The sequence below is a fragment of the Rhinoderma darwinii genome, chromosome 8 (genome assembly GCF_050947455.1).
Source record: "Rhinoderma darwinii isolate aRhiDar2 chromosome 8, aRhiDar2.hap1, whole genome shotgun sequence".
Lineage (NCBI taxonomy): Eukaryota > Metazoa > Chordata > Amphibia > Anura > Rhinodermatidae > Rhinoderma > Rhinoderma darwinii.
In genome coordinates, this window is record NC_134694.1 from 62,000,042 (window position 1) to 62,012,059 (window position 12,018).

A 12,018-nucleotide genomic window follows, 5' to 3' on the forward strand; every position below is an offset into this window, starting at 1 on the left:
AAAATACTGTTTTAAGCTCAGACAACTTCAAAATTGGACTAAATGTGCCAAATTTATCACAGTTGCTCATACTGAAAGATACATTTTGCCACCTGTAGACGCTTCTGTCTAACTTCATACCACCTCTTGGTTGACTTATTTTAGTCCAAAAATTTGGCGTATCTTAAGCTACACCCCCTTCCCCACTAAGTTACGCCCTCGTCGGGCCAACATCTGTTTTTTTTGGCGCATTTTATTGATACGTTTTGCCTAAAATGATTTGCGCCCAAAAGAAGGTGCAACTTAGGACAGACTTCTGGCGCAACACCAATACTAAATCTGCCCCATTATGTTTCACTCTCTGGTTTTAATTAGTAAAAGAAAAATATAGGTGACTCATTCCTTCTAATGGAAGATCCAGTTATTATAGCTGCCTTGTTTAAAGGGTTTTTCCAATCTCTGACATTTGTGGCATAGACACAGGATATGCCATAAATGTGCGATAGATGCTGGTCCCAGCTCTCTGGTACCCGCACCAATCTCTAGAACGGGGCCCCTGACCTCCGTCCTACCTTCTGCTGCTGGGCTCTAGCAACTGACTGACGAGTGGGCCAGGTTTTCCATAACAGGCGAGCGCATTTTGCTGCTTCATTATAAATAAATGGAAACTACAGAAACCGCGTGGCACAGTAAGCTACTTTGTTTCCGTATCTCCCGAGTACCGGAAACCGCATAGCTCACTATGCTTTGCTGCTACCCCAGTAACCATCTCCTACGTCCCCCGTTATGCTTGGGGTTTTGCTAAATGGCAGGATGTTCCCTTTTTTCTATTTATATGTGAATTATGTGCATCATATACATTTAACGGGCATAGAATAATGCACAATAAATAACTGGTAACATGTAGAATACGATTATTACTGCAGTTAAGAGCTGCCTTGCTGTAACTATTAGATTCTTGCTTTTGCATGAAGTGTGTTCTACTTTTTTACAGGCTACGATTGGCATAGACTTTCTTTCCAAGACTATGTATCTGGAGGACCGCACGGTGAGTGATGATTGTCTTTCTGTACGATTGCTGTATGTAATACATCTAGCGTGCTCTAATGGTGTGAATACCACGGGGCAGCTACAAACCTGTGGTAAACCCCAAAATGATAAAATAGGTCTGAGAAAGGTGCAGAAAATTTGGTCTGAAATGCAAACCATCTAAGCATTTCCTTCTAATTTATACAAATGTTGGGTGTTTAAATGGTGTTTTTTGTTTTTGCTTAATTGCCTGTAGTCTGTCCACTCTGTAGTCGTGTTTTCTGGCTGTATTTCCCATTTACGTTTAAAGCGGTTGTTGACTACTGGACAACTGATGACTATCCACCGGATAGCTCATCAGTACATGATCTGTGGGGGTCCGACACCCGGACCACGCACCGTTAAGCCGCTCCGGCTGCTTCTGAGCACTGAACACACATGCCGGAAGGAGTTGGCTCCGGCCGCCGAATAGCGGCGAGCTACCGTACTGCATCTCTGCTCCTATTCAAGTGAATAGGAGCACAGCTGCAGTCTGCAGCATGGCCGCTATGCTATTGCTATGCCAACTTCTTCCGGATCCGTACATGGCACAATGGGCCATAACATCTGGTGCCTGGAGATGGCTGGATCAGCTTAACGGTCCAGGTGTCTGACCCACACCGATGATATACTGATGAACTTATTCGGTGGATAGGTCATTGCTTGTTCAGTGGTGGACAACCCCTTTAGGGCCGCATTCACCTCTGCGTCGCAGGATCTGTTAGGAGGCATTGCAGCAGGCTGCGCTATTTTGTCCGGTAAAACAACGGATACCAGTGCGAAAACTCGACCGAAACCCATTAAAGTTAATCGCTTCCATCAGGTGCCGATGGTGTCATTCATGTAACGGAGCCGACACTTCTGGTATTTTAGTTGTTCTGCTCCTATGACGAAGCAGAGTAACGGAAACCCTGACCAAAACCTTAAGTACACTTGAAAACAACAAAAAATAAAATGTCACGAATCCTCCCCCCTCTGAACGTAGTGATACCTATGTAGTTTCTCCTATACTGTCAATAACTCCCTGTATTCGTGAACTCGTATTTATATATGTAATTGACACAATAGCGGAGGCCACGGTTTGCTAGGCCTCATTTATGCTTGCGCATTTGATCAGTGTTTTGCAACATTTTTTTATAATAGAAACATTACTCACTCACTTTTTTTTTTTATGCTGATTTTGACGCGGAAACCACGTTGGAATCAGAGGCAACAAACAGGTGAAACCGCGTCCCATTGATTCCCATGGGAGGCAAAGGCGTTTTTCTCGCAGCGGTTTTTAGCTGCTCGCTGTAAAAAAAACAAACCGGCATGCACTTTCTTGCCGCGGTTCCGCCTCTGACCTCCCATTAATATCAATGGGAGGCAGAAAAAGCATTTTTTGCTGCGTTTTCTGCCGGTGGCGCTTAATGGCAGCGGGTGAAAATCGTGGCAGGAATTTGCAGGTAGGTCAAAATCTGCCTCAAATTTCCTGAAGGAATTTTGAATCCGATTTTTCTGCCTGCAAAAAAAAACTGTGTGAACAGGGCCTTATACTTCTGTTTTTAGTATCCACTCCTGATTATCAGCTTATTTTAACTTAAAAATAAATAAATATTCAATTGTTAATAAGGCCTTACGCCTCATGCACACTAACATATATTTTTTTCCTCCCGTAAATACTGCCCTAAATTCGGGTCCTTTGTCACACGTATTCGACCCGTATTTACGGACCCGTTTTCTTTGCACTAATTGGCAGCCCCTTCTCGCTATCAATGATGGATAGAGAGAAGGGGCAGCCCTTTCGGGCAGAGTTTCCGCAGTGATTGAAAGTAAAAGAAGTTCATACGTACCGTTGTCTTGGTGACGCGTCCCTCTTTTGACATCCAGTCCGACCTCCCTGGATGACGTGCAGTCCATGTGACCGCTGCAGCCAGTGATTGGCCTGTGATTGACTGCAGCAGTCCCATGGGATGAAACGTCATCCTGGGAGGCCGGACTGGAGGAAGAAGCAGGGAGTTCTGGGTAAGTTAACTTTTAATACTATTAACTCCACCGGTAGTCACTGTGCAACGTGCTGAAAGAGTTACTGCCGATCAGTTAACTCTTTCAGCACCCTGGACAGTGACTATCCCGACGTCACCTAGCAACGCTCCCGTAATTACGGGTGCACACACGTAGCCACCCGTAATTCCGGGAGCCCCATAGACTTCTATGGGCCTGCCCGTGCCATAATTACGGCCTGAAATATGACATGTTCCATATTTTTTAACGGCCCGGGCACCTTTCCGTAAGCATACGGGAAGGTACCCGTGGTCCAATAGAAGTCTATGGGCCTATAATAACGTGCCATAATTACGGCCCTTAATTACGGGCATTTTACGTTTTGTGTGCATGGGGCCTCACACTGTACAGCACATTGAAATTACCCATGATACCGACAAGAGGCAACAATGGGGGTCAGATAAAAAAATAAATGCTGGAATGTAGCTGAAGAGACCCCCAATGCATCAAAGTTCCACTGAAACCTGTGGCTAGCCAATGAAAATGACCTAGGAGGTATGAGCTAAAAGCCAAGGGGGCACTGTACTTGGCAAATGTCAGGGCCCCTTCATTATAGCACGGTCCCAGCTCATGTACATGATGTAGACTTCTGAAGTGAGACCCATCAAATATTTACTGTGAACTGGGAGGAAAATTCTTAGTGTATTTTGTATTCATACGTAGGGATTTTATGTCCACTTGATCTGGGGATGTTCTTTACCTCTATAACTTCAGTTGGGCTCTAATGCTGAGCACCGCAGTCAAAGGTTTATCTTGATGGCTTAAGACTGGATTCCCACGTAGCTTAAACACTACGGAATTCTGTGCGGAAATTCCGCGGCATTTACAGTAGCAATTTTTGAAAATCTCACGCCCACGCTGCGGAAAAAAATGCTGTGAAAACGTTCATTAATTGACCTGGGGTGCGGAATTTAAATCCTTAGCGTGTCATTTTATTCTGCGTATTCCTTACGTTTCTGTAAAGCCAAGTGTTGGGATTCTGAAGCAAGAAAAAGCAACTCAAAAAATAAATTAATTAAAATTCATACTTTCCCAGAACTCCCTGCTTCTTCCTCCTGGGATGACGTTTCATCCCATGTGAACGCCGCAGCAGTCACATGGGCTGCAGCCTCATCCAGGGAGACCAGACGGCAAAGGAGGGACGCGTCACCCTGACAACGGCCTAGGTAAATATGGCGTTTCATTTTATTTCTGCGCTGCTTACAGCAGTGGAAATTCCGCTCAAAAAACCGCACCATGATGTGGTAGTTTTTATACAGCGTGGGAACCCGGCCTGAGGCCTCTTTCACACGGCAGTGTTTTGCATCCATATTTGTATGTAAAAACCATGAAAGGTTCAAAACCCCTGATTCGGGCTATATTTTTCTATTCGTTTTTCTATATATGTTCCACCTCTGGTTTACACCAACAATAATAAGGCTCAACTTAAATTTATGGGGTAGCTTGCACACCAGTAAATCACTCTCTTCTCAGGGTGGGTTCAGACATGCATTGCAATTGGGTGAAATCCATGGTGAGACCGTAAGGGTATGTTCACACGTAGTCAACCAAAACGTCTGAAAATCCAGAGCTGTTTTCAAGGGAAAACAGACCCTGCTTTTCAGACGTTTTTTTACCAACTCGCGTTTTTCGTGCCGTTTTCGCGCCGTTTTTTACGTCCGTTTTTGGAGCTGTTTGCATTGGAGTCTATGAGAAAACAGCTCCAAAAACGTCTGAAAGAAGTGTCCTGCACTTCTTTTGACGAGGCTGTATTTTTACGAGTCGTCGTTTGACAGCTGTCAAACGACGATGCGTAAATAACAGGTCGTCTGCACAGTACGTCGGCAAACCCATTCAAATGAATGGGCAGATGTTTGCCGACGTATTGGAGCCGTATTTTCAGACGTAAAACGAGGCATAATACGCCTCGTATACGTCTGAAATTTGGCCGTGTGAACATACCCTAACACAATATACTGTGAAAATCCGCAGCATGCCCTGAAATCCGCTTCGATTTTTTTTCTGCTACGTGTGGATGGGATTTTCAAAAGCTCATCCATATATTTTGTACTGTAAAACTGCCACATCTGAACATGGCCTTATTCTTGCTTCCAAGTCTGTTATCTACTGTTCATTAATGTTCCCTCCTTACAATATCTGTCCCTTTTTTTTGTCCTGTTTTTTTTATTCCTGCCTTCATTGGCCTGAAACCAGCAGGTGCGGCTGCAGCTCTGGGACACCGCCGGACAGGAACGTTTTCGCAGTTTGATCCCCAGTTATATTCGTGACTCCACAATTGCTGTTGTTGTGTATGATATTACAAGTGAGTTACATTAAAATTATATATATATATAGATAATAGACGAGGATGTTCTGTGCTCTCTGTGTTGTGTGTGGGGGAGACCTGATCGCAGTTAGGCTCCACCCACTATCTCAGAGAACCGAGAATTAGAGCCTGCAGAAGCGAAAACTGCTAAGAAAAAATGCAGAATACAAGTTCTATAATAGTCAGAAATAGTATCATACCTTATGTACACACATATGACCGTTTATTCTGAAAAGTCACACTTTAAAGGGAATGTGTCGCTAGAAAAATTTAACTTTTGTTAAACAGTTAGTATATACATGATTAGACATTGTTCTAATTTTTTTAATTTTTTCACAAGTCCGGAAATATTATAAATTAGATTAAAATTTATAACATTTCCATGTGCTGGTCACTAGAGGGAGCAATTCCCAAAATTGCAGCATTGGCATGTGGTAAAGCAACCTCATTGCTTTATGCTGCAAAATTGGAGAAGACACACTCGCTCTAGTGTGCTCAATTAATCCCCCTCCTTTATCCTGGCTAGTGCCAGGAGAAAAGAGGGGGTTGAATGTTCAAACCTCCTACAATGTGTGCCGCCATTTTTTGAGCGAATGCACAGTGTAGGAGGATTACATACAGTTTTAATCAGACAGTATAACACGAACATACACAAACATAACTTACCTGCTCCTGCCGCCGCCGCTCCCTCCGCTCCTAGTCCTTGCTTCTGAACACATGTCCGGAAGCCGCGACCGGAAGTAGTCCTCTTACTGTCCGGCCGCGGCTTCCGGTCCACATTAAAATGGCGCCGGATGTCGCTTGGCCTCCCTTTTGGATTGTGTGGGAGCGGCGCATGCGCCGTTCCCACACAGACGGCGTACACTATAGTGAATGGAACAGCTCCCGTTTGCATTCTCTATGGGGATGTATGTGCCGTATTCCATCTCTGTATGTGTCTTTAATCAACACATACAGAGATAAAAAAAAAAATGGCAGCCTCCATAGTGAAGTAAAAGTTAGAAAAAAAGTAAAACACAAATAAATAAAATTTATTTTAATACACTAAAAGCAAATTTATATAAAAAAAATAAATTCAGCGACACCTTCCCTTTAACCCCTTAGTGACCACCAATACGCCTTTTTACGTCGGTCACTAATGGGCTTTAGGCTAGGCTGACGCCTTTTCACGTTCGCCTAGTCTAAGTCTAAGTCCTGCACGGGTCTCCCGTGCAGCCAGGAGCCGGGGCTCTGCTGTCTGCTGATCGAAGTTTACTTCGATCGCGGCCGTTTAACCCGTTAAATGCCGCCGTCAATAGCGACCGCGGCATTTAACTTTGTTTACAGAGGGAGTGAGCTCCCTCTGTCACCCATCGGTGGCCCGAGAATGCAATCGCGGGTCTCCGATGGGGTGTCATGGCAGCCGGGGGCTTGATAAAAGCCCCCAGGTCTGCCCTGGACTTATGCCTGTTAGGACGCGCCGGAGGCACGTCCTAACAGATTGCCTGTCAGATTCACACTGACAGGCAATAATGCTCTGGTATACGAAGCATACCAAAGCATTATAGCAGCGATCGGAATATCGCTCAGTAAAGTCCCCTAGTGGGACTAATGAAATAAATAATAAATGTGAAATAAAGATTATTAATAAAAGTTACAGTAAAAAAAATCCATTTTTTTCCATAAAAAGTGGTTTTATTTAGTAAAAGTGTAAAAAAATAAAAGTACACATATATGGTATCGCCGCGACCGTAATGACTCCATTAATAAAGTTAATATGTAATTTAAACCGCAAGGTGAACACCGTAAAAAAAAAAACGCAAAAAACAATGGCAAAATTGCACTTTTTTTCCATTGCCCCCCAAAAAAGTCATAATAAAAAAATCAATAAGTCCCATGCACCCCAAAACAGTACCAATCAAAACTACGTCTCGTCCCGCAGAAAACAAGCCCAAAAAATCACTACATTGATGGAAAAATAAAAAAGTTACGGCTCTTGGAAAGCGACGATGCAAAAACAAATAATTTTAGTTCAAAAGTGTTTTTATTGTGCAAAAGTCGTAAAACATAAAAAAACTCTACATATGTGGTATCGCCGTAATCGTACCGACCCATAGAATAAAAGGTAACATGTTATTTACGTCGCATAGTGAACGGCGTCAATTTAAAAACGCATAGAACAATGGCGGAATTTCAGGTTTTTTTTATAATCCCCCAAAAAAAGTTAATTAAAAAAATTATATGTACCCTAAAATGGTGCTATTAAAAAGTACAACTAATCCCGCAAAAAACAAGTCCTCATACAGCTATGTAGACGAAAAAATAAAGTTATATTTCTTTGAATGCGACTATAGAAAAACGAATAAAATAGCTTGGTCATTAGGGCCTAAAATGGGCTGGTCACTAAGGGGTTAAGACCATCGCCGCCAAATGACAGGACTTTCTAGGTGTTTTATAAAATGTAGTGCAAGGAAAATGTGGAGGAGAAGCCTATAGGGACCAGATTGCAATTTTTATTTCTAAGAAGCCCTTTGCAAACTTAAAGGCTAATTACACCTTTGGAAGAAAATAAATATATATATATTATTTTATTTGTTATTAAATCAATGTTTCTTTAACCCCTTAGTGACCAGCCTATTTTAGGCCCTAATGACCAAGCTATTTTATTCGTTTTTCTATAGTCGCATTCAAAGAGCTATAACGATTTAATTTTTTCGTCTACATAGCTGTATGAGGACTTGTTTTTTGCGGGATTAGTTGTGCTTTTTAATAGCACCATTTTTGGGTACATATAATTTTTATATTAACTTTTATTAACCTTTTTGGGGGGATTATAAAAAAAAACTGAAATTCCGCCATTGTTCTATGCGTTTTTAAATTGACGCCGTTCACTATGCGACGTAAATAACATGTTAGCTTTATTCTATGGGTCGGTACGATTACGGTAATACCACATATGTAGAGGTTTTTTATGTTTTACGACTTTAGCACAATAAAAACTCTTGAACTAAAATTATTTGCTTTTGCATCGTCGCTTTCCAAGAGCCGTAATTTTTTTATTTTTCCATCAATGTAGTGATTTTTTGGGCTTGTTTTCTGCGGGACAAGACGTAGTTTTGATTGGTACTGTTTTGGGGTACATGGGACTTATTGATTCATTTTTATTATGACTTTTTTGGGGGGCAATGGAAAAAAATTGCAATTTCGCCATGGTTTTTTGCGTTTTTTTTTTACGGTGTTCACTTTGCGGTTTAAATTACATATTAACTTTATTAATGGAGTCATTATGGTCGCGGCGATGCCACATGTGTACTTTATTTTTTTTTTTTTACACTTTTACTAAATAAAACCACTTTTTATGGAAAAAAATGGTTTTATTTATTTTTTTACTGTACTTTTTATTAATAATCTTTATTTCACTTTGATGACTGATTTTATTAGTCCCACTAGGGGACTTTACTGTGCGATCTTCAGATCGCTGCTATAATGCTTTGGTATACTTCGTATACCAGAGCATTATTGCCTGTCAGTGTAAATCTGGTAGGCAATCTGTTAGGACGTGCCTCCGGCGCGTCCTAACAGGCATATGTCCAGGGCAGACCTGGGGGCTTTTATCAGGCCCCCGGCTGCCATGACACCCCATCGGAGACCCGCGATTGCATTTGCGGGCCGCCGATGGGTGACAGAGGGAGCTCACTCCCTCTGTAAACAAAGTTAAATGCCGCGGTCGCTATTGACGGCGGCATTTAACAGGTTAAACGGCCGCGATCGAAGTAAACTTCGATCGCGGGCGTTGGAGCAGGAGCTCAGCTGTCATCAGACAGCAGAGCCCGGCTCCTGGCTGCACGGGAGACCCGTGCAGGACTTAGACTAGGCTGACGTGAAAAGGCGTCAGCCTAGCCTAAAGCCCATTAGTGAATCACGTGAAAAGGCGTATTAGTGGTCACTAAGGGGTTAAGCAACTTTGAAATGGACTTTTATTAAAAGAATGTTTTACTTTGTACGATACAGCTTCAATGTATCCTGTATGCATAGATGCTGTTTCGATCTCTCTCAGCTGTTTACATCAGTTCGGCTGGACTGACGGTTGGCGAAGAGCGGGTTGTACGTGTCTCTGACGCACAGGATCCACCTATTATCGATCACATCTAAGTTTCCGTCTCCTGAGAATCCAGCCTCATAGTCTGACGTTTCTCTGTCAATTGACTATTCTATATTGCAGCTGCCATTACCACACCGTACAGTCTATACAGACAATACAGTAAGGAAATATGTCTCCAATATGGTAGCCCTCTGGAAAGCTTCAAAAAAGAATAAGGCTGGATTCACACGACCATGTTACGTACGTAATGGACAGAACGTATTTCGGCCGCTAATCCCGGACCGAACACAGTGCAGGGAGCCGGGCTCCTAGCATCATAGTTATGTACGACGCTAGGAGTCCCTGCCTCTCCGTGGAACTACTGTCCCGTACTGAAAACATGATTAGAGGACGGGACAGTTGTCCTGCAGCGAGGCAGGGACTCCTAGCGTCGTACATAACTATGATGCTAGGAGCCCGGCTCCCTGCACTGTATTCGGTCCGGGACTTGCGGCCGAAATATGTTCCGTCCATTACGGACGTAATGTGCTCGTGTGAACCCAGCCTAAATGGTTACATCATTTAAAATCTAAAAGTATATGAGCCCCTGTAACAAATGTAGACATCTTGCCCAATGTGAAAATTGGCAGAGTTTGAAAATCGCACACTACGAAAGAGACCTAAGCTGTCTTTAAAGCTCGCGTCTTCAATCATGAGTTAATGAAAAAAGAATGAAAAAAGAATTCACATCACTACATCAAACAATGAGTTAATCGCTGTAGCTGAGACAGTCCTTGTGTTGTCGAAATGGGGGTAGATTGTATTAATAAGGCAAAATTCAGTTTGGAAGTTTGAGGCAGATTTTCCTCTCCCTGCAGGCCATTGAGCGCCGCAGGCATGAAACGCAGCGAAATACGCTTTCTCTGCCTCCCATTGAAGTCAATGGGAGGTCAGAGGCGTAAACGTCCGACGATAGGGCATGTCGCTTCTTTTTCCCGCGAGGCGGTTTTACCGCTCGCAGGAAAAAGACGCCTCCCATTGAAAACAATGGGAGGCATTTTCGGGCCGTTTTTGGAGAGTTTTTTTGGTGCGGTTTCTGCATCAAAAAACTCTGTGTGAATATAGCCTAATACTGAAGAACAGACAGAATTGGATTCAGGTTTGTCTAATTTCTAAATTTCAACCATGGTTTTTTCATCCAGATTTGAACTCCTTCCAGCAAACCTCTAAATGGATAGACGATGTTCGAACAGAGAGAGGAAGTGATGTCATAATCATGCTTGTGGGGAATAAAACCGATCTGGCAGATAAGAGGTAACTGCATTGCTGGGCAGGAGGACAAGGTCACACTGTACGAGTCTATTGAAATCCAGGAAGTTTGTCACCGTTTTATTGTGTTCTTGGTCTAGACTTGTAGCATTTCTGCTTCAAAATCTAAGGCCTCATGCACACGACCGTAGCCCGACCGTAGCCGTGTGCACGGCCGTGATTTTCGGGTCGGCCGGCTGCGGACTGTCAGCGGACTGTCAGCCGCAAGCCGCCCGCACATGCACATGGCCGCGGCCATTGTTTTCAATGAGCCCGGACCGCAACTCCGGACCGTAATAAGACATGGCCGTACTTTCTGCGGTCCGGGCTCCCGGGCCGTGCACGGACCGCAAAAACTACGGTCGTGTGCACGGCCCCATAGAAAAGAATGGGGCCGCAATTCTCCCGTGGATTTTCGGGGGAATTGCGGACGCAAAAACACGGTCGTGTGCATGAGGCCTAAGTTTTCAATCCTCTTATTGTGTTTAGCTAAAATCTTCTTCTTCATGATGAGACCATAAGGCCATGTCCACACGGCAGGGAAATCCGCCGTGAATTTTTTTTGTTTTTTTTCTAGATAATCTGTTGCAGGATCTCTGATTTCTGTTGTGAATTGGCCACCGGATCCGCTTGCTGATTAGCCCATCGTAATTCATTGGAGCTTTTCCGCATGGAATAAGAAGCATGCTTTTGACTTTAAAATCCGCAGTACATTCATTATTCCGCACAGATATTTTCCCGGAGCGTGTAAATGGGGTATAAAATGGCACGTTCTCATGCATTGCCAGCGGAATGTTCGCTGATTCTATCAGGATTTACGCACCGAATCTGCAGAATTTTGAACGTGTGAACATGGCCATAAAGGGGCTTTTCAGTTTAAACAAACCCTTGCATGAACACTTGTTTGCAGAGAAAATGCAGCATTATAAGGCACTTATTGAAATCCGTTGGCATCCATAGGTTTCAATGGCTCATCACAGTCCCCCAGAGAGAATATGCGATTTGCTGCAGCCACATACATAGCAGATTTGTTACATTCAGACTTCGCTGCGGATTTTACCCATTCTACATTGCAAAGGGTGAAATCCGCTGTGAACGTTCGTAATAGAATGAACATGCTGTGGATTTATAAATCCGCAACCTACTCTGATTTCCGTGTGGAAACTGTCCTGTATCATGTGGCTGAGATTGGTTTAACTCTTATTCACATGGCTGGGACTGTAATCCGTAGCATTTCCATCCATTGTGAAGGGAG

At 43.3% G+C, this 12,018-nt stretch overlaps 1 protein-coding gene across 2 annotated transcripts in view; it reads left to right on the top strand.

Annotated features, from left to right (window-relative positions):
• RAB41 (RAB41, member RAS oncogene family) overlaps positions 1-12,018 on the top strand; it is a 42,114-nt gene that overhangs the window by 20,990 nt on the left and 9,106 nt on the right. The window contains exons 3-5 of one of the 2 annotated variants that reach the window (XM_075835661.1): positions 974-1,027; positions 5,284-5,392; positions 10,658-10,769. In XM_075835661.1, coding sequence (XP_075691776.1) covers positions 974-1,027; positions 5,284-5,392; positions 10,658-10,769 — 275 coding nt within the window. The remainder of the gene's footprint in view (positions 1-973; positions 1,028-5,283; positions 5,393-10,657; positions 10,770-12,018) is intronic. The other variant, XM_075835662.1, reaches the window with a different exon arrangement.